This window comes from Neltuma alba, unplaced genomic scaffold (assembly GCF_004799145.2).
Source record: "Neltuma alba isolate B1F8T4 unplaced genomic scaffold, ASM479914v2 tig00010380_pilon, whole genome shotgun sequence".
Classification (NCBI taxonomy): Eukaryota; Viridiplantae; Streptophyta; class Magnoliopsida; order Fabales; family Fabaceae; genus Neltuma; species Neltuma alba.
Genome location: NW_021635284.1, coordinates 239,191 through 262,961, shown reverse-complemented (window position 1 = coordinate 262,961; position 23,771 = coordinate 239,191). Strand labels below are relative to the sequence as shown.

General features: G+C 32.2%; 2 protein-coding genes across 2 annotated transcripts; both read left to right on the top strand.

Annotated features, from left to right (window-relative positions):
- Positions 1 to 6,031: 6,031 nt before the first annotated feature.
- LOC114756270 (uncharacterized) lies at positions 6,032 to 22,590 on the top strand. The gene is made up of 16 exons (XM_028945195.1): positions 6,032 to 7,316; positions 7,712 to 7,819; positions 8,104 to 8,267; positions 8,340 to 8,550; positions 8,994 to 9,231; positions 9,308 to 9,458; positions 9,575 to 9,856; positions 11,712 to 11,969; positions 18,091 to 18,212; positions 19,048 to 19,890; positions 20,438 to 20,583; positions 20,829 to 20,992; positions 21,079 to 21,286; positions 21,692 to 21,929; positions 22,013 to 22,163; positions 22,279 to 22,590. The coding sequence occupies exons 1-16, from the start codon at positions 6,032 to 6,034 to the stop codon at positions 22,588 to 22,590; spliced, it is 4,881 nt and encodes a 1,626-aa protein (XP_028801028.1).
- On the top strand, positions 18,862 to 20,211 carry LOC114756263 (G-type lectin S-receptor-like serine/threonine-protein kinase At1g11330). The gene has a single exon (XM_028945191.1). The coding sequence runs from the start codon at positions 18,899 to 18,901 to the stop codon at positions 20,201 to 20,203; it is 1,305 nt and encodes a 434-aa protein (XP_028801024.1). The 5' UTR covers positions 18,862 to 18,898; the 3' UTR covers positions 20,204 to 20,211.
- Positions 22,591 to 23,771: the final 1,181 nt, after the last annotated feature.

Genomic DNA, 23,771 nt, shown 5'->3' with positions numbered 1-23,771 from the left:
AATTACAACTTTCCAAGGCAACCAACTTTTAAAGTAAAAGTTTGTTAGATGAAAAGGCCATCCAAACAACTCAAAAATTCAACTTACCCACAAACTGTAGCTTTATCAATTCTAATACATGTTTGGTCCCTCCAACGACAACCGAAACAGATGCTAAATCACTTTAAAATATTTATATTTATTATTTTTATTCAAATTAATTTGTCTTACTTATAATTGCATATATAATCTAGTGATACGTATAGCCATTTAAAAAAATAATATAATACATGTTATAATTAAGTAATTTAATACTTTTTTACATTAGTCAATTATGTTTTATACTAAGAATCAAATAGTATCAAATTATTGGGTTTGTTGGGGTAATTTTTTTTTTTTTTATTATCATCTTTTCCCCCCTCTTTCCACGTCCTTGACGCTCCGTGGAATGACTTCTGCATTAAAAGAATTTTTCCTGCAAGAATTAATTTGGAAAAAGCTGATTTAAACGAACCGTCAAACTCAAGCGTGTTTAACTCTTCCATATCATGTTGAGAATTCACAACGCCAATCCAAACACGCGCGAATTAGGTGGGCAGGAAGAAAGTTAAAAATACGAAAGAAACACAACTAACAAAGTTAAAAATGGTTTGCAGGAAGAAAAAGGAAATAAATCTGGCAACTTTGACCCGAACCACGTAACACCAAACAAATGGATAATAGGAATTGGAGTAATTTTTATTAGGATTGTTTAACTTATCCCATTCCGGTCCCAATCAATTTAAAGCCAAACGAGGCAAGACGAAAAGAATTTTGAAAGTGGATGACTATTGGACAGGACAAAAAAGTAGTTGGAATGAGATAAGACACGAGACAAGATCATCCCTTCCCGTTTCTTCTCAGGATTTTTTTTTATTTAAAAAATTTAAGCAATAATTATTATTAAATTATTCATTTCACTTATTAATAATAATAATTACTTTTTACAGTGATTTTCAGCTTTTAAATTACAATGTTATCTCAACAAAATCTCTTTCCTTAATAAAATAATTCAGAAAGTCAATATTTTTTGTAGTATTTTTTTACAATATTTGTTGTACCTTTTTTACATTGAACCCAACGAAAAACAAGCATTATAACATTAAAAAAAAAATTCATACCCAAAATTATAATTTTTTGAAAAAAATTAAATGATATGAGACACAGGATAGAAATACAATCTTGTGAACAACTCTAAGGGGGATGTTTGGATGGAAACCAAACTATGGTTTCAGAAGTGATTTTACGGTCTACGAGATAAATATATGGAAGAGTTTATCTCGATTTACGAAAAAGTGCTTTTTAGAAGTATTTTTTAGAGTATCTAAACACCCTCTAAGCCTAATTTTAGAGTAGTGGTGTTTATGGGACATGACGGACTGGGACAGGGCCGTCCCTGTCCCGTCCTTGTGAACAATGATGGGACGGGGTTTTGGTTCTGTGTCCCTTCCCGTGAATGTCCCGTCTTGTTTTTTCTTGGACTGTCTTTAGTTTTTTGTTGGGGCCTGATTTAGTGTCGAAAAACTTCTTGTCTTTTTTTGGGGCCTAACATTGTCGCTGTGGCCAGGGAAAATTATGGACTTCGAAATTGTGTGGATTGTTGGCAACCTTCATGCGTTATTTTGACCTTTTTCTTTTAACAAATGAGAAGTAAGATTATTGGATTCAATCAAACTAAAGGCATGAATCTGACCCTGATTGATTTTTTTTTTTTTTTTCCTTTTTTGGTGGGTTTGGAGGGAGAGTTTTGTGGAGGCAAGGAACGACTCACGGTGAGCACGGGGAGAGTTCAGAGCCGATTCAGGGCGACACAGGGAGAGACAGAATAGAACTGAGAAGGATTCACGAGATGAGACTTTAGACTTCAGAGTTCAAAGCAAAGGCAAGAAGGAATGAGTCTCACGATGACGCGGGGAGAGACAGAGCGATCTGGCAAGAAGGATTAACGGCGGCGCAATGAGACTCAAAAGTTCAGAGGGAAGGCAAGAAGGAGTAAGTCACGGTAACGGCGCGGGGAGAGACGAGCTGGCGAGAAGTCACGGCGAGGCATTAGAGGCTTCAGCGACAGCAGAGCGAACGCAAGAAGGTCCTTTTAGAACTACGATGAGGCATTAGACATGGCGAGGCACGGCTACGCAACAGCACAGGAAGGGGCAATTTCAGAGCGAAGGCGAGAAGGAGATGGATCGTGTACCGTGTGAGTGTGGGGTGTAGAGAACTGGAGGCTGGAGAGGGACTGAGGGAGACGGTATTTGGTACTCCCTCCGTTTCTTATTATAGAGACCCGAAATACGTTGATTTGAAAAAAAGTAAGTTAGTTAAGAACAATTAATGTATAAAAATAATTTTTTTTCTAAAATATCCTCATTAATAAGGAGAGAAAACATGAGAAAAACAATTAAATTATTAAAGAGAGAGTGTGAGTTGGAGATAATAAATATGGGTAAAATATAAACACAAAAAAGTAGAGACAACTTGTAAGTGTCTTATATTAGGAACATGGCATAAGCATCAAGTGTCTCTTATAATAAGGAACAGAGGGAGTATTAGTTTAGGGCTTTTTTTTTTTTTTTAATTTTTGCAAAATGTTTTTTTGCACATCCCGGGATGGGAAGACTCAGTCCCGTTCCCATCTCTCCCAATCCGAAATTATCTCATCTCGGAAATTTTTTTATCCCGTTCTCTCTTAAAATGATCGGGACTGGAGTGAGCCTACCAACGGAACAGATTGAATATCCTTACTTTAGAAGAGTAAACGGGAAGGTAATTCCTCACAATAGCTCACGTGGAAGTAAAATCAAAGCCGCCATTATCACGTTGGAGACGACATCCAAAATTTCTATTCTTTGAAACTCAAACTAATAGCTTAAAACAAAGATGTTCAAAAAGATCAAACTGGATCAGCAGCTAAGAGCAAGGCCTAATAATAAACATGCAAGAGTTCATAAAACTCCTGAATTTAAATTTAATTTGTGTAAAGGTGCAAACTTATCTCAAAAATTTTACTCAATAATACTTGAAAATCTAACACATTTCAGAATTTCATTTTAAAACTTACAAAAGTTCTATTTTTAATACTAAATCCCTCCTCTTATTGTTTCCCCCTATTAATGCCTATTTAAACCAATTCATTGCTTTCACATGATCAAAATTTTTTATTGTTTTCTTTTATAACTTAATTTATTGACATTTTTGACTAATTGCTTTGCCTCACAACTCCCAAGTATCAAGCACTTCTAAATAAAATATTAACGATTTTAGTAAAATTTAAAAGAAATGAATTTGTAAATAAACTCATCGTAGTTTAAAAACTAAAACATATTTTTTATGGAAGGAGAATAAGAGATTATTGATGACATAATTTATTAAAAAATAGAATTATCCAATCATATGAAAGTAATGAACTCATTTTGATACGCATTAAATGGGGAAATAAGTAACGATGGCGGGAAAAAAACGGAAAATAGGTAAAGAAAAACGACTGAGGTTGAAAATTACTCCTCCGGTCCTAAATATAAGACTTTTTTTGTAGTATGTACAAGGGTTTTATATTTAGGACCAGAGGAGTATAATATTTCAATTTAGCTACTTAAGACTTCAAAATTCTAGGAGAAGAAGTGATGCATAATCGGGTATCTTGCAAATGTAGTTAAATGGCAAACATGCCCTTGTATAAGTTGAAATGACAACTATTAAAGAACAAATAATAAAAAATGTGTAGACAATGACATATTATTTATTAATAAGTTCTGAACTGGCAATGACAAGTATTAAACAGTTAATTACAAGAAATTTATTAGCAATGACAAGTTTGATAGCCTTTTTTTTTTAATCTGATACAAGGACATTTTAGTCATTAGATTACATTTGCAAAATACCAAATGAGGTACCACTTCCTCCTCTAGGATTTTGAACTCTTAGGTGCCTGAATTGGAATATTGTAATTTTCAACTTTTTTTCATGTCATTTCTCCAATAAATAACAGCAGGGATTTTATGTTTAAAAATTAAAATTCTAAAGAGTGTAAATTTAAATTTTGAAATATCAAAGGAGTTGTATATAACTGACGCAATGTTTATCAAGTTTTTGCACTCGACTAAATTGTTTAATCCATATCCTTGTTATTTGACTTGACAATTCCCATTAATAAATTAACAATAAAAGTAATAGCAGATAGTTTAGTAATCAATTTTAATTTTTTAGGTAGTCATTTTAAATATTTTTAGTACTTATAATTTACATTTAATTAAAAACATGGAAGCTAAATATTAAAAATATTTCTAAATTATTGAAAAATTTAGAACTGAAAATATGAAAGATGTGTTTGGAAAATAGAAAAGACGTTAGAAAAAAGTTAACTGAGAAAAAATTTAATTCCGGCCCAAAAAAACCTATTTTTTTCCCCCAAAATTTGACGATTTGCCTGCCATTCCTGTTTTTAGAAGATTCAATGTCATTTTTTCAAGAATTTTTTCTTTTAATTTTAATGAGATGGGTATAAAGACCGACTCGTTGGGATACTGCAGTCTTTTTCTTTTTTGTTTTTTTTGAGCTGAAAAGACGGCCGTCTAATTTGATCCCTGCAAAACGTTATTATTATACCTCATCACCGTTATTAAATACATAAATATAAAAATTGTAGTTGCAATTCCATTTATCATTTTGCTTATAGAAGGCCAACTTCTGTGAATCACTCCTAACATGAAACATATTAAAATATAAGATTATGTATTTTTTTTTGGCGCCTCAAGTTGATCCCTTAATGGACAAAATGGTCCAAATTTTTATTAATCTATAGAGACTAATATTTTAAATAAAAAGAAACTTAAAGAATCAAAATCCAAGATTTGAAAATTGAAAGATCAAAACCAAAATAAAAATAAAAAACTTTAAGAACCAGAAATTATATTAACCCAAACTAAAATATATTAAAAAAAAGCACTCCTAATAAAAGATCATGTTCAAATAAGTCAGAGAAACTGACATAAAAATAAAATATATTTCATTCAAACCTGACTTTTTTAATTTATATTGTTATTAAATGTACTCATTAAAGATGAAATAAAACATACTCTGCCATTAATAATGTCGGATATAATTGTTGTATTAATCTTAATCTTAAATATAAGAATTATTTATTATATTTATCAATTTTTTCTTAAATTATTCTTATTGATACTTTCTCAACCATAATCAAGTAGAAGAGAGAGAGAATATCAAAGAAGATGATTATGGCATTTTACAAAAACCGTGTCATATTTCTTACAATTAGCTAACTTACCTAACTTTTTTAATTTAATCAAATTAGTTAAATAGATCTCATACTAAAGACCACAGGAGTATAAAAATAAAATTATAGTTAAATTTCGCAGGCCATTTATCATTTTGCTTAAACTGGGCCAATTCGCACGTAAAAGAATATGTCAGACAAAGCGATACAATTTACATTGTTAATCCAATCTAACCGAAGATCTAATAATAATCAGAGGTTCGTATGTCAACGTGCATAACTAAAATTTTATGGAAAAAATAATTTTTATTAAGAAAAATTAAAGAATAGCAGTCAGATGCCACAATATTATGGACCATCTTGCATCTAAATATTTGTAAGATGCTGAGTTGAGATCACATAATATTTCTTGGAAATTCATTGATTTGGTCAAATAATTTGCTGGAGTCATCTCAAATAATCTCTTGAAGATAATCCACCTGACCATACAATATAAAATGAAGTCATTTTAGCAGAACAAGCAAGTTTCAACTGCTTCAACCATTTTTAATGGATGAAGGGGCAAATTTTTAAAACCATAAACAGAACCAGTCATAGCCAAAGAGAAAAATGGGAGGAAAAAACTTGTAATGACGACAGTACGAATAAAATAGCTGTGTAGCATGTTAAGATATAACTGTGACAGAAGCATTGCTTCGTTCATAAGAAAGCAGTCGATGGTTCTCCTTCACAGCATTCCAAAACCCATTTTCTGGCTCCATTTCGGATAACCGTCTAGTTATTATGGGATTCAGTAAAAAAGCTTGCTTGTTACTAACCTTTTTCGCATATTTGTTGTACTATTTTAGTGTCCTGGTCTGCGCCTTGGACACCATCACACCATCTTTGTTAATCCAAGAACCTGAAAAAGTAAGCTCAAACAATAACATGTTTACGCTGGGATTCTTCAGGCCTCAGAATTCCACAAATCGCTATGTAGGGATTTGGCTCATGTCCAAATCCTCTGTTGTTTGGGTAGCTAACAGAAACAACCCACTAACAGATACATCTGGGATTCTCACAATATCAGAGAATGGCAATCTTGTTGTTTTGAATGGGCAAAAACAAGTTGTTTGGTCAACAAATGTCTCAATTGCATCAAATTCAAGTGCTCAGCTGTTAGATACTGGAAACCTTGTCCTTGTAGATAGAACTACCGGAGTATCCATGTGGCAAAGTTTCCAGCATCCTAGTGATACATTGTTGCAGGACATGAGACTCAGTACTATTCAGAAAACAGGTGAGAAAGTGCAACTTACATCATGGAAAAGTACAGCTGATCCATCCTATGGAGTATTTGCTGGCAGTATTGAACCTCGTAATGTTATTGAAGTGTTCATATGGAAAGAAAATCATCCTTACTGGCGCAGTGGTCCCTGGAATGGCACACACTTTCTTGGGGTGCCTGAGAGTTCATCTACGTTCCTGAATGGGTTTCAGATTAAAGAAGAGAAAGGGAGTTTTGAGATATATTTTCATTACACAGACAAATCATTGTTGCTAACTCTTAGGCTAGATCCTCAAGGTAAAATACAAAAGCAACGTTGGAATCCCCAGACAAATATATGGGAGCTTGAGTGGATAACTGGTGTCACAGAGTGTGATTTTTATGGCACATGTGGCCCATTTGGGATCTGCAATTCGCTAAGCTCACCAATCTGCAGCTGCTTGAGAGGGTTTGAACCAAAAAACAAAGAAGAATGGGAAAGTCAGAACTGGACCAGTGGGTGCATAAGAAGGGAAGCACTTCAGTGTAAGAAAGAAAATAATGGTTCTCAAGTTAACAAGACAGATGGGTTTATAAAGCTGGAGAGGATAAAACCACCAGATCATGCAGAGGCGTTACCTTTCAACTTTGAAGGCACTGTAGATTGTAGAACTTCATGCCTGAAGAATTGCTCTTGTGTAGCTTATGCATTTGCCTCAGGCCTTGGTTGTATGCTTTGGAATGCAGACTTAGTTGACCTGGAGAGATTGTTAGAAGGAGGAGGAGTTGATCTTTACATACGTTTAGCCTACTCCGAACTAGGTACCTCATTTAGTTAGAAAAATTCCAAAATTTGATAAATAACTTCAAATTTGATTCAAGCATCATATATTTGTCACAGGAGTCATATCAAGTCGGTTTACCTATTTGTCTATGGCGGTGCTTCTTGACTTGGGTATTGATGTTGTTGTTAGATTGTGAAATAGAATTATAACATGTGGTGCTATATTCCTTTTAAGGAGTCAACGTACTAGTGTGGTGCTTGATTGTAAAACAACTCCACATGTTCTGTATTTATACCTAAATGAGATAACAAATAACTGTGGAACTTTATCTTATTTCTTCACTTCTTTTGATGAACATATATACTGTAGAATGTTGAACTTCTCGTCAGGAAATGAAGGCTATCTGAATATTTCGTATTTTCCTTCATACAGGTAGAGCTAGGAGCATAACAGCACCTATTGTAATATCAGTTCTAATGGGGACAATTCTCATTACTGCTTCTGGATATTTCTCATGGAAGAAAATAACAAAGCGAAAAGGTAAAGTTTTATGTTTTACTGCAAGAATTTATTATGGGGGTCAATGATTTTGTTTCTTACTGTAAAGCTCCTGATTGACATGATTATCAGAGCATACGAAGAGAAAAAGGAACATGCCAATGAGAAAGTTATCATGCTATCACAACTTGTATTAGTTTCCATGTTTCCTTACAAATTACATGGGAACTTCAAAATGCTTACTTAAAGCTCTAGTAGCCTGGTATTAGAATAGCAATGTCTGTTTTTCCATGAAAATTAAATGGAAAAAGATGTGTTAAATACAGGTGAAATGGAGATGCATATTGATGAAAAAAGAAGGATTACAAACCTTAAACACATCAAAATTCAGGAGCTATCATTGTTTGACCATAGAAGGTTGGCAACTGCAACAAACAACTTTGACTTAAAAAATAAACTTGGGCAGGGTGGTTTTGGTCCGGTTTACAAGGTGATTTTCAATTTTTAAAGTTCATCGTCTTGTAAGTTATGAGGAATTAGCATTTTTTATATATTATTTCAGGGTAAGTTGGAGGATGGACAGGAAATAGCAGTGAAAAGACTATCAAGATCATCAGGACAGGGTATGGAAGAATTTATCAATGAAGTGGAGTTGATTTCTAAACTTCAACACCGAAATCTTGTTAGACTTCTTGGCTATTGCATTGAAAGAGAAGAAGAGATATTGGTTTATGAATACATGCCAAACAAAAGCTTGGATGCATATATCTTTGGTTAGTACACATCTTCTATGCATACGATAGTTTACTAAATCTGATTTTTTTAGCTTCTACACTGTACATAAGAGGAAGAGGCGGATAAAGAAAAACTGGACTGAATGTTTGTGAACATTTAAAGAAACACAGGTTTGAAACCTCAACTCATATTTTTTACTCATGCTACCACTTTGTTGACATCGTAGAATGCTTCTCGAGTTTCTTAGTACATGTGTCTTTTTGTATCTTTGGATGTGCAAGTCCAAGGTAGTGGATGGACATTTCATGTGGTTTATCTAATGAGAAATGGTAGGGGCACAAGTGACTAAGTCACAAGAGAACACCTATCACCTAGCGTACCAAATACTTCCACTCTTTGCTTGCACATCGCAGGAATTAAATGGAGTCTCCTTAAAACAGTTACCTTCCTCCAACATCCCTCCTAAAATAATCTTTTACAGATCCTCTACGACGGAAATCTTTAGATTGGGGGAAGCGCTTCAGCATAATTGAGGGAATTGCTAGAGGATTGCTTTATCTTCATAAGGATTCAAGATTAAAAATTATACATAGAGATTTGAAGGCAAGTAACATATTGTTGGATGAAAAGATGAACCCAAAGATTTCAGATTTTGGGATGGCTAAACTTTTTGGAGGTAGTGAAGATCAAGCAAATACAGGGAGAATTGTTGGAACATAGTATGTGCAACTTTTGTTCTGTTTTAGATAATAATATCAGTAGTATCTGAGAGCTAAAACATTTGTTTAAATGTAGTGGCTATATTTCTCCAGAATATGCAACAGAAGGACTCTATTCCGAGAAATCTGATGTCTTTAGCTTTGGCGTTTTGCTGCTTGAAATTATAAGTGGAAGAAAAAATATTAGTTTTTACGAAGATGCAGAGACATTTACACTACTAGGATATGTAAGTCTCTGCGATTTGTGACTTCCTTTCTTGCAAAAACTTCAAAGCCCTTTCTAGTATTGACATAATATTGAAATTTACCTAGAATCATCTTTTATTGTTGTTAATGTTTACAGGCATGGAAGCTATGGATTGATGATAACATTACACCTCTAATAGATCCACAAATATATGATCCAGACTTTCAGAAGGATATATTAAGGTGCATACACATAGGTCTTCTATGTGTGCAAGAACTTGCAAAAGATAGGCCCAGCATGGTCTCTATAATGTTAATGCTTCAAAGTGAGATCATGGATATTCCTCCCCCAAGCCAACCTGCATTCATCCTCAGACAGAAAATGCCTCATTCAATCAAGCAAACTCCAAAAAATGATGATTTATATTCTACCAATAAAGTGACTATCTCAAATTTTGAGGGGAGATAGAAGGGGTTGGCGATGTTCTTGTTTCATTTGAAGCATTGTTCATTGATAAGTGATTTCAAGATCTTGAACAGTGTAGCTCTAAACCTTTGTTCCTACATAATCTGCTGTCTTGTTCTTTAATGTTCAATATTTTCTGTATTTAATGAATATGTATGGTTATTCTCCCTCCTTCAATGTGCTGCATTGTAATTTTGTTCAACACATCTATTCTTATACTATTAGATCCTTTACAAATATGAAAAAGTGTAAATAAAAACTTCTCCTTACTTCTAATGTTTGTGTTGCAGCATAACAAATGTGTGTAGCATCTGAGTATGTAGGATGAACAATTATTGCTTTCAGGTGAATTTTCCAAAAGGGTATATCATCATTAAGAACTCCACAAGCTCTAATAATACCTTTTCCTCTTGACACGAGGTTAGAACAGCATACAAAAGGGAACGGAAGGAATCACGTGTTGATAGGAAGTTATGACAGGATTGAACTGTTTTGGTTGTATTTGGAAAGAAGATAAACTCATGTAGCCCTTCTGCATTTTTCACAACAGATTTCATATTCCAAGAACAAGTTTTCAGATATCTGGCTGAAGATAACATACAGTTCAAATTAAGGACAAAATTTATATTCAGTGTATCAGTGGTGATATCTAGTAGTATATGATATCATCATACATTCAAGAAGCAAAACAAACCAATAAAATAAAAAGACAAAAGGGAGGCCAAAGTTCTACAGGCCAAAACAAACTTGATATTTTAAAATTGTATTTTAAACAAACTTCTCAGTACAGCTCCCAAAGAATGGTGCATGAACCATAGGCCAGGGATTCTTGGTTTGGGCTTCAATACTTTGTTCAATGTAAGTGACCAAAAATCAGAAACTAAGGGTCCATTTGGATCAGCGATTGGAAAAGTAGCTCATTGAAAAAGTAGCTTATAGAAAAGTGAAATTAGATAAAAGCTAAATTGCATAAGCTGAATTGTGTTTGGATTAGAGTTCAGAAAAGCTAGATTACAAAAGTGATATTGGTAAAAGGTTGTTTGGATTGTAATTGAGTAAAAGTAACTTTGGTTGTAAAATGACCAAAATATATATGATTTTTAATAAATAATGAAACATGATTAAAAAAATAATTTCACATAATACAATGAAATTAAAATAATTTAATATGAAGAAGTCATAAAAAATATTTTAAATATAAAGTGAAACATGAAAAAATAAAAGTATATTTTTAGAAGCATATTTAAAAATAAAAATATATTTCTAACTTATTCATTACTTTCAACTAATTTTAACTGATTTTTTATTATATACAAATTAGTTATTTGAGGCTTATAATAAGAACCAAAAGAGGTAATAAATTTGTTAACTTTTTCTCTCTCCATATTTCAAAAGTTATAAGCCATAAGTTATAAGTCATAAATTGTTAATTTTAGCTTATAGCTTATTGTAGCTTTTCAGACAAAAGCCCGATTGCAGAAAAGATGATCCAAACATACATATTATGTCAATCGAGCTTATAGAGCTTATAAGCTACTTATAAGCTCAAAATAAGTGATGCCAAACAGGCACTAAGTGACCAAAAATCAGAAACCCCTCCTTCTACAGTAACAAGCTTTAAGGATTGAACTGTTAATTAGAATGAATTAAGCATTCTATGAAACATAAAACCTATGAGAATTAGAGCATCGAAATAACAATGATATTATATATCGGTCTGTATACACTTAGTTTCCATAATCATTATCATCTGAACATCTACTTCGTATTTATTAATTTATTGATTATTAATCCTTGACCAACCTCAATTTATGTAAAAAGTCTACAGATGCAACAGAGAGGAGGGGGTATGGGAGAGAAAAGAAACAGGGGGGCGGGGCCGGGAGGGAATAGTACAGGAATTTGTGGGGGAGAGAAGACAAAGCATGGAGAGGGATACCAGAATCTGATTTACGTAAAGCGTACCTCAAGGAAAGCACGTGGTGCTCCTCCGCTGCCGCCGTCGCCACCTGCTACTTCTTCGCCATCTTTGTCGCCTTCTTTTACGTCCTTGTCTGTTGCTGTGAGTCAAACCAGCGTTGCTTTTGTGAGTCGCCGACTCGCCGCCAATTGGAAAGCAGAGGGTTTCTGATGTGGCGCTGATTAAATGGGCCAATTTTAAGAGTCTTGGTGCCACATAGGATGGGTTATCATTGACTCAGATTTTCCGGGGGGAAAAAAGGCCTAAATTATGTATTTTATGATTTAACTTTATGCATGTTTCAGTTTGTTCTCCTAACTCTACACATTTTTAGATCCTTATCACTAGAAATGAAAATAGATCAGACAGCCTATTAGGGGTTTTGATCTAACATACATTAGGCTTGACCTATTTAAAATTAGGAACACAACTTTTTTAAGGACTTAGTTTAATAGACGATGTCTTTTTTGAGAAGCCTATTCAGCTTGTCAGGCTGGTCAAAACCTGTTAGAAACTTGTAATTATAATAATATAAGAAAATTAGTTAATGTTATTATTTTTTATGTGCTCTTTTAATTTATTTTTTTATGCATAATTAATGCTTCCTTAGATTTTGAAATTTAATTGGTAAGTGAAGATAAAGATATAATTTAAAATAGTGATATTGATAAATAATGTCATCTTTAAATTTTAAAAATATAAATAAAATAGCAATAAATTACGATAATTAATCAAATGTATTCTAGAAGGATAGCTAAAAATGAGAAGAAGTGATAAATTAATTAACTTTATGTTAATCATATTCGATAACCTTTTTATTCATTGTAAAATTAATAATTTGTTTTTTCTATTTATTCGTCTTAACTCCAATTTTAATTTTAATTTTATATTTAGATATACTCTTGTTTCAAATTTTAACATGCAATTATAATTTGTTTTCAATAATATCCTTATGAAGTTTCAAATAGTGTTTATGATATTAAAATTTAAATAAAATTACAAAACTAAAAAAATAATTATGTTGTATGTATGTTTTGCTTTTTGGTTAGTAAATACTCCTCTAGTCCTGTTTATGAAGCGAAGAGGAAAGATTTTTCTTGGTACTTTTTTTTTATAAACCACCTCATTAAATTTTTAATGTAAATATACTATTTTATCTTTTATTTACTGTAACGTAGATATTTTTTAAAAAAAACATATATATATTAAATAGAAATAAAATTGGTTGAAGGAAAGATCAACTACCCAACTGGAGTTTTGGTGATCCAAGAAGAAAAATTGTGGCCAATGGCCATCAAGTCATCCAATCCCTTTAATGATGCAAACAAACAAAAATTTATGTAACAAAACAAATATAAATGTCCAACTATGAATAACCAAGTAAAATAAGATGATTTACAAAGCAAAATAAAGTGATTTACAAAGCAAGATCCCATTGGAGGTTTTGTGGAGAGAAAAATGTTCATATCAAGATGTAGATGAACAATTGAAATAAGAGAATTTAAAACGAAAATTAGACAATTTATAAGAAGTATAAGAAAATTAATAACACATAAAAGAATTAGCTATAAAAATTAGGTAATTTATAAGGCACATAAGGAAATTAACAACAAAAGTGAGACTAAGTACAAGAAACACAAGGGGATATTTACAACATAAATTAGATGATTTAAAAGAAACATGAGGCCTATTTTATGTTGTTAATTCCCTTATATATTGTTGTAAATATCCCTATATTTCTTGTAAATATGTTCATTGTAAATCTCCTCATTTCACCAAGTATAATTGTAGAGTTGCCATCTAAATTCATTGAGTTAGTATTTTTTTTTAATGAGACTGACAATATTACTATTAAGTGATTGAAACTGTACTTTATTTTCTTCACCATCACTGAAAATATATTTATGAATTTAAAGAATTAAATTAAAAACTTGATGTAAAATAAAAGGATCAAACTTATTCATTAACCATAAACTTCTTAATATTATAATAGTATAATGAACTTTAATAGAGTTTTATTTTTGACCAAAACTAAAAGAATTAATTTATTTCCATCATCATAGGTACTTTTTGTTAGGATTAAGGTTTTGATGATAACAAAATAAGAAATTTGTGTTTCAGTATGTTGATCGATCATCTGATCGATCAAGGACTTATTGATAAGCTAATAGATAATATCTCTGTACAATCAAGTAACTTAGCAGAAACTTTGATCGATAACTTGTTAGATAATGTGTTGATCAATCAATTGATCAATCATTGTTAATTTAGTTATGTATAAAAGTCTGGAGTAAATTATCGATCACTTGATCGATAATCAGGATGATTGAACATCTGTCAGATAAAGGAATACAAATCTGATAGGCATTTATTGATAACATGATTGATAAATAGATTATCGATGAAGAGACAGATAAATGGTAATGCGCTCTACTCATTCTATGTTTTGTTTTAGTCACCATTTATCGATCAGTCATTTATTGATAATATGATCGAACATTACTTCATAACACTGTGTGCAGGTACTTATTTCAGAAGCTTATCGATCACCTGATTGATCAACAACTTATCGATCACATGATCGATAATCAATACATCACTCTTAAATCATGGTTCTTCGATCACTGAATTGATAATCAGATTATTGATAATATGATCGATCATCACACTTACATATCTACCTTATTTTTCACATAACGTGATCGATATAAATCAGTTCTTTTGACTTTGCAGGATTAAACCTCTTTATTGATCACTTGATCGATCATTCATTAATCGATCACCTATTCGATTAACCCACATAGCCTGAGTTTTCACTGAATATACTTTTGCTTATTGTTTATCGATAAGGTTATCCATCATCTATTTATCGATAATGTGTTTGAAAATTATTGTTTTAAAATCTATTTCTATAACACCATGTTTATCGATAACTTGATCGATCAACAAGTGTTCGATCACTTGTTCGATCATGGAGCGATTTTAGTTTAAACTTCAACCAGTCACGATGTTTCTCAAAATTTATCATCTATTTCATTTAAGCTTTTTTCAGTCTTCATGTTTATCTTAATTTTCTATTTGAAGATATTTAAAATCAAAAGTGACCTTGATCTTCTTTTTCTCTGCATATCAGTATAAAGCCATTGTTCATTTTATCGATAAGTGGATTGATAAATCATTAATCTATCACTTGATCGATAAACTTAGTTATCTGTTTCAAAAGCTCTTACTCTGAATAATCAATAACCTGATCGATCAACCAGTAATCGATCATCACTTCAATCAAGCACATTCAGTTATTGCTCAGCACATTTAACAACTGATTGATTCTACTTGTAAACTATGAATGTTCACTTTATCATTTGTTTGGTTCTGCTTTTGATCTTACTCTGCAAAGAAAAAAACTTATTGAATTAACTTATTATTGCATATTGCAAAGAAAAACCAATGGCTCTCCAATAGTTGTTTAAGTAGCCTGTAACTTACCTTGTCAGAAGCATTAATGGCGAAAACCATTGCAACTGGAAAAATACGCAATCGGACTCTCAACGGTTAGAAGCTCTTCCGTCTAACGGTTACTAAACTACCTCAACTATAAAAGGCGCGAAGAAGCATTAAATGAACAGATTGAATACGCAGCTACCCTCTGTTGATTATTTACTGTTACATTCAATATTCTGTTCTTCTATACACCGAACTTTAGTGATTATCACTTATTCATTCTATAAGAGAGTTTATATTTTTCATCATTAATCACGTCTTGTGTGATACTCAAGAATGTGGACTCTTGAGTGCGATTGTAACCTTACGAGAAGTAAGAGGGAATGATTGAGAGTATCAACTACTGTACTACAGCACCAAGAGCCCGATCAATCTTGGAACATAGTGGAATACTCAGAGGTGTTTTGAGGACTGGATGTAAGTCAAATGGTTGAGACCGAACCAGTATAAATTCTGTGTCCACTTTTCTACGGTGAAATCTCTCCAACTCACACTCTCTGTTTCTGTTAGTTCATTGTTTTAATTTCGTAAAATTTTTATAACTCACCCAATTTACCTATTTCTTGGGTGAGATTGCCACTAACACTTTTGCATATGCAAAAAAAAAAAGGGTATTTGACGCATTTTAACTGAAAGTTTATACATATTTTTATATTTTTATCCTATTTTTTTGTTTAAGTTAGAAATATTTTGATACTTTCTTAAAGTATAGGCTTTACCACAAAAATTAAGAACCATTAGGCAACTTTAACGTGTGTTTTTTTTAATTTTGATTTTGCAAATTTATGGGTATTACTTTATGATACTAAATGTACTTTGGTTAAAAGTTTATGAGATTTTTACATCTTTCCCAAAAAAATTATTTAAAAACATCAATATTTGAGAATAAAGTCAGACAAAATGACTTGATTTACACGGTCAATCCAAGAAAAAATGACAAAAAAAGAAAGCTGAAATTTACTAAATTTCAGTTCAAGTTTGGTAACAACATTTTATTTGGTACTGACAGCACCAAATTTGTGTTGACATTTAGTAATTTTTAATTTTTTTTGTCATTTTCCCTAAATCCAATTGGAAGGTTAAGCATTACGTAACACTAATTATAAATTATACACAGATCATTTTTGTGCTTCATTGAAAATTTGCGCGCAGATACATAACTAAATATAATAGATAGATAGAGACTATAAATAATGTTTCTTCAAACTTTCATGTTTTGGTCAAATATAATCACTGAATAACAATTCGCTAGTCAAATAACATCAAAAGTATTGGTTTCAGAAGATGGAATGTCTAATGTTTTTTCACCCGGTGAACTAATTGGATTGTTGCGAGCTGAACGAACGGGACGTGCTTTGGAAGAAGCGATCTGTTACCGAGCCCTATTATTGGGAATAACGTAAACATCTCTGAATACTCAAAGTCACATGGATTTTAATAAATGGCAAAGCCAATTAAACCCAATCTAATCTTACCCTTATGCATGATAAAGGGGCATTATTATTAAATATACAAAAATATATAATTGTAGTTACATTGTGCACGCCATATAAATATATATTTATACTAAAAAGATTGGACCCCCTTCCTCCTCAAGCTGCGCTTACCCTTGTTTGCAAGTCATCTATCTCACATACACCTAGAAGATGATTAATTGGCTTGACAATACAATTTTTGCAGCTGGCAAAATATATAAATATATTATAATTTTCGCAGAATATAAGTTAGTTTCAACAGCTTCAAATATTTTTAAGACCTTGAAGTGGCAATTATTAAAACCATAAATATGACCGGTCTTGCCCAAAGGGGAAAACAATAAGGAAATTAAAAAAGTTGATAACGAGGGCACTAAGATCCCTTGACTGAGTCTAAATAGCATAAATGTGCAATTTTACACGTATTTTATTTTTCAGGTATATATATTCAGCAACCCAATTTTTACAGTGTAATATTACTTATAATTTTTTTCTTTCCTTTTTTCTTTTTTGCTGTTTCAGCCATAATCTTTTATGCAACTCTACCTTTCATCTTTCAGTGCTGCACAGAAAAATATTATGAGTAAAATTGTTCTACTAAAAAAATAGGACACTGGATGCATTAGTGTAAATTTTTACATTTACTCTTCTAAATATTAGTATTTTTTTAACTATAATATTTTATTTTAGTTTGTCTTTTAAATAATTAATTTAACTAATTATTTTAATCTTTATAAATTAATTATGGTTAAGATTTATTCATTAGCCTAAAGGATATAGGTCAAACACCCATAAAATATATTATGATGTGACCTTGCCAAGTGATTTTAACACTACAAAGTACTCCCTCCGGTTCTAAATATAAGATCGATTTTTTAGTGTATTTTATATTACAAAATGAGTCTTATATTTAGAACCGAAAGAGTATATTTTAGTTCATTTAGCACCCTAGAATATTATTTTAGATGTTTAGCACCTTATCATATTTTATGGTGCAACTTTGCTGTTAAAATATTAAGATGTTAGGTGCATTTGAAAAAAATACTTTGAAATATTAAATGAATCGCATCATATTTTGAAGTGTCAGGCTCATATGAAAAAATACTTTACAATATTAGATAAACCTTAACCCATTTAGTTATCAATTTTATACAGAGAAACTGCTTCGTTGAGTCGGATAACTATACTATGCGAGATTAGGATTTACCCTTCACAGCATTTGAAGACACATTTTCTGATAATCATCATGTTTATGGTGGGATTGAGTACAGAAAAATGCTTTCTTGTTTGTCATCACTTACTTTTCTTGTTCATGCTGGGATTCTTCACTGTACATAATTCCACAAATCGCCACTGCGGAATTTAGTTCACGTCTGAATCCATTATTCTTTGGGTAACTAAACAAAATTGTGTTAAATTCTATTGTCCAGGACTTGTTTAGGAGATTAGGATTGTAGAAACTGAAGCACCTCATCATCAATCAAAGTGATATAAAATGTTCTACCTGCTATAAACTAATGCACTTCGTTTGAACTTTCTTTGAGTATATTGTGAGTAAATATATAGTAAACAATGAAATAATAAAAAGGAGAAAACACGCATAACACGCATAAAAAATTCCTAGCTTGTTTCTTAATTAATTTAACCATTAATTTTTTAACTATGAAAAAGATTGAACTTTCTTTTGTTTTTTACCATTTTTTTAAAACCCGGAAAGACTGAGCTTTCTCAGGTAACTTCAATTATAAAATTTGTGGGGCGGGGGAAATTCGTCACTGCACTGCAGAGGTATGCTTTTAAATTCTTTTGTTCACACCATAATTTCGAAGTCTAGGATCGATGAATGAGACGGCTGTACTAATTGACAATCACTAATAGAAGAGAAAATTTAGTTTAGCTATTTTAGTCGTGTTTGGTGTTCAAGGCCTCGCGACATTTCTAAATTTTGTTATATATTATATGCTGTAATGATATTGCTAGCCTTGCTTGCATAGTAGGATAACCAAAGTAGAACAGGCTACGGGTTATCCTTCATAGCATTTCGAAGCCTATCTTCTTCCTCCACTTCCGATTATCACCATGTTCTTCATGGGATTCAGTAGATATATATGCTTCTTAATTTCTTTTCTTATATATTTGTTGTCTTTTGCTCTTCTGGTCTGTGCCTTGGACATCATCGAGCCATCTGTGTTGATCCATGAACCTGAAACATTGAGCTCAAATATTAGCATGTTCACACTGGGATTCTTCAGTCCGAAGAATTCAACAAACCGCTATGTGGGAATTTGGTTTTTGTCTGAATCCAATGTTGTTTGGGTAGCTAATAGAAACAACCCACTAAGAGATTCTTCGGGAATTCTCACAATATCAGAGAATAATGGCAATCTTGTTGTTTTGGATGGGCAAAAACAGATTTTATGGTCAACAAATGTCTCAAGTATTGCATCAAATTCCAGTGCTCAGCTCTTGGATTCTGGCAACCTTGTACTAGTAGATGGTATTACTGGATCTACGGTGTGGCAGAGTTTCGAACATCCTTGTGACACATTATTACAAGACATGAAACTTAGTACTAATCAACACACAGGTGAGAAAGTGAGGCTTACATCATGGAAAAGTGCATCTGATCCATCCTCTGGAGAATTTTCCTGCGGTCTCGAACCTCGTAATGTTACAGAAATATTCGTGTGGAAAGAAAATCATCCTTATTTTCGAAGTGGTCCCTGGGATGGCGTAAACTTCCTTGGGATACCTAGGACAATTTCATCTAACTCCCAAACTGGGTTCCAATTGAAAGGAGAACAAGGGAGTTTCAACCTATCTTTTTATTCAGACAAGTCCCTCTGGAGTTTTACGTTAAATTCTCAGGGCAAAGTTGAACAACGGCTCTGGAATTCCCAGACCAATGCATGGGATCTTCGGAGGATAATGTATTCTTCAGATTGTGATGTTTATGGCAAATGTGGCCCATTTGGGATTTGTGATTTGCAGAACTCTCCAATTTGTAGCTGCTTGAGAGGGTTTGAACCAAAGAACAAAGAAGAATGGGCAAGGCAGAATTGGACCAATGGGTGCGTGAGAAGAGAGGCACTTCAGTGTGAAAGAGACAAAAATGATTCTCAAGCCAGCAACATAGATGGGTTTTTTATGGTGGAGAAAGTAAAAGTACCAGGTGAGGCACAGGTGTTACCTTCTTATGTTGAGGATCCTGAAGATTGTCAAATTTCATGCCTCAAGAATTGCTCTTGTAAAGCTTATGCCCATGAAAGAAACCTTGGATGTATGATTTGGAATACAGATTTACTTGACATGCAAAGCTTACCAGATGGAGTAGATGTTTACATACGCTTAGCCAACTCAGAACTATGTATATATCTTAATTAAAGAAAGCTTTTTAACACTTAACTAGGATTTGATTCAACTTTAAATTTCATTTAAGCATTATATATATCTTGTTGTATGACTTTTTACATGATATGCCATGTTATATATCTTGGGAACGATGTTACCTTTGAACTTATTTTCAAATTGTATTGTTTTTTATTTCTTCAAAAGAATTTTAAAACGTGCGGAAGATTTTCTTTCAGGGAGTTTCGAATTTATTGTCAGCAAATGAAGGCTCTCTGAATATTCTTCTTTGATCTTTGATACAGGTAAAGGCAGTAGGAAAATGACAACACCTATTATAATATCAGTTTTGATAGGAACAATTCTCATTACTGTGGCTGGATATTTCTTATGGAAAAAGTGCTCAAAGCAGAGAGGTAACTTTCAATTTCACTGTAAGAGTTCATTCAAGGGATCGGTGATTTTGTTTCTAATTATTTATACAGGATAGAGTCATTACTTTGCAATCTCAGATAATATATTGAACATTTGCGTTTCTTCATTTTGATCAAGAATATGTGAGAATTTCATATGGCTAACTCATTGCTCGAGGAACTTGGCATTAGAATAGCAATATGTGCTTTTCAAGGGAAATGAAATGGGGAAAATCTGTAAAACACAGGGGAAATGCAGATGCAGACTAAAGAAAAGAGGCAGATTATGTCCTTGAAGCAAGTTCATATTCCAGAGCTATTATTGTTTGATTTGAAACAGTTGGAAACTGCAACAAACAACTTTGACATAGTAAATAAACTTGGGCAAGGTGGCTTTGGTCCAGTTTACAAGGTGACTTCCATTTGTTTATTTTTTTTGGGAACTTTTATCATCTTTCGTTTCATAAGAAATTAATATATTTTATCATCTTACTTTAGGGTACATTGGAAGATGGACAGGAAATAGCAGTAAAAAGATTGTCAAGATCATCTGGACAGGGCATGGAAGAATTTATAAATGAAGTGGAATTGATTTCCAAGCTTCAACACCGAAACCTTGTTAGACTTCTTGGCTGTTGCATTGAAGGAGAAGAGATATTGGTTTATGAGTACATGCCAAACAAAAGTTTGGATGCCTATATATTTGGTCAGTGAACATCTTCTATGCATATGATAGTTTGTTAAATTGAATGTTTCTATGCTTTGCATCAGATTTTTTTTTTTGGGGGGGGGACTTCATTGAGAATTGATAAATATTTAGGGAAACACGAATTCAATACTTACTGCTTAATTGACTTGATGCTCTTGATGCTTCCATTTTTGTTGACATTCCTAGAAATGATTCCCTGTTTTTGACGTATATGTGTGTTTTTATACCTATTGATGTGCAAGTTCAGATACCAAGTTAAGGTACAAGAAACGAAGTTACAAGAGGTCACCTCGCAATCCAAATAATAATATATCAGACACTATCATGTTGCAGGAAATGAATAAAAATTCTTATTATGAACATTTGTCTTCATCACATATTTACCAGATCAATCTTTTGCAGATCCACTACAACAAAAATCCTTTGATTGGGAAAAGCGCTTTAACATAATTGAGGGAATAGCCAGAGGATTGCTTTATCTTCACAGAGATTCAAGATTAAGAATTATACACAGAGATTTGAAAGCAAGTAACATATTATTGGATAAAGAAATGAATCCAAAGATATCAGATTTTGGGATGGCTAAATTGTTTAGAGGCAATGAAGATCAGGCAAATACAGAAAGAATCGTTGGAACATAGTAAGTGCTCATTTTGCTTTGCTTGAGGTAATAATATTAATAGTATATTGAGAGCTCATCAAAGATGTAATGTTTACTTATAGTGGCTACATTTCTCCCGAATATGCAACTGAAGGGCTCTATTCAGAGAAATCTGATGTTTTTAGCTTTGGTGTTTTGTTACTAGAAATTATTAGTGGAAGAAAAAACACTAGCTTTTATGCAGGGGCAGCATCTTTGACACTTTTAGGATTTGTAAGCCTCTCCTATTCATACATCCCTTTCTTAGAAAAGCTCTAAAAATACGTTTATCCCAGAGAATATAACATCAAAGTTTAACAATTATTATTTTTCTTGTTAATTTTTTTAGGCATGGAAATTATGGGTCGATGGCAATATTATACCTCTAATAGATCCGCAGATATATGATCTGAGCTTTCACAATGATATATTGAGGTGCATACATATAGGTCTTTTGTGTGTGCAAGAACTTGCAAAAGATAGACCTACTATGGCATCTATAATGTCAATGCTTCAAAGTGAGATGATGGATCTTCCTTCTCCAAGCCGACCTGCATTCATCTTCAGGCAAGCTATGTCTTATGCAGCAGAGCAGGCTTTAGACAATAATGAGTTATGTTCCATAAATATAGTAACCATTTCAAATTGTAAGGGGAGATAGACTAGGGTTTATTGTGATTATGTATCATTTGAGAGCTCTAAAATACATTCTTAATTAATATATATACTTTCATTATATTCAACAAAGCAGCTGCAAACCTCATTTCTAATTACAAGAGAGTTTGTGTTTTGTTAGCCCTAACACTTTAGTTTTTTTTTTTTGGCGTGCAATGAATACTTCGAATCATTTTCCCTCCTTTGAATGCTCAATTGTGAATGCAAAATTTGATTTATTGGTTTGCTCCATTCACTATCTCCTTTCATATGTTATTAGATCCTCTCCAAATATGGCAATGCTAATTAAACGTGGTCTTTTTATTTCTATTGCCCGTGTTGCAGCATCAAAAGACCACCTCGCAGTGAACATGGGGTTTTTTTTATAGTCAAAATAGGTTAAACAATAAAAAAAAAAGATTATCAAAATGCTATTGGATTAAAAATATTTATCAAAATACTACATTAAAAACCGTTCATTAGAAAAATGCGTTTGAAATATTGAAGAAGTCGTTCATTAAGAGAACGATTTGAACTCATCTAGTAGTTTACAAATTGTCTCTTTATCTCTTAGCTGCCTTCTTTTTTTCATCAATAAGAAATAAAAATTACATCTGAACACCTCATTTCATCAACTACAATTCTCTAGTGTCTTTCTCTTTCGTTTTATATTTTGGAAAGAATTGCAGTTAATAACCCTCCCCATTCACTATCTTCTTTCATTGTTCCTTTATTTTATATTTCGTCCAAATAAAAAGAAAATGATTAGATTTTATTTACTGAAAAATGGAAAGAATATGAGTCAATTTTATAAAAAGAGCATCATTTTTATCCTAATGATTAAATTTAGAAAGTCGATGTCGCTTGTATATTTGTCTACATATAAATTATCTTCTTTTTTAATTTTTGGCCAAAAATAAGTCATTTATGTTTCTATTTGCATTACATGTTTTAAAAGTTTTTTTAATCTTTTTATTTATAAGTTATTTCATAAAATCAATGAAGTAATTAAGTTTTTTCCCCTTAATAACACATTTCATTTGGGTATTATTGTTAATTATGATGTAGATATAAATAAGTGTATATTTTATAATGGAATAATGTCCAATTTGGTCTGGAGTATTAGATCAGGAACTATAGGCATTCAGAAGTTTTTTTAGGAGCAATGTTACCCAAGAAATGTTAACA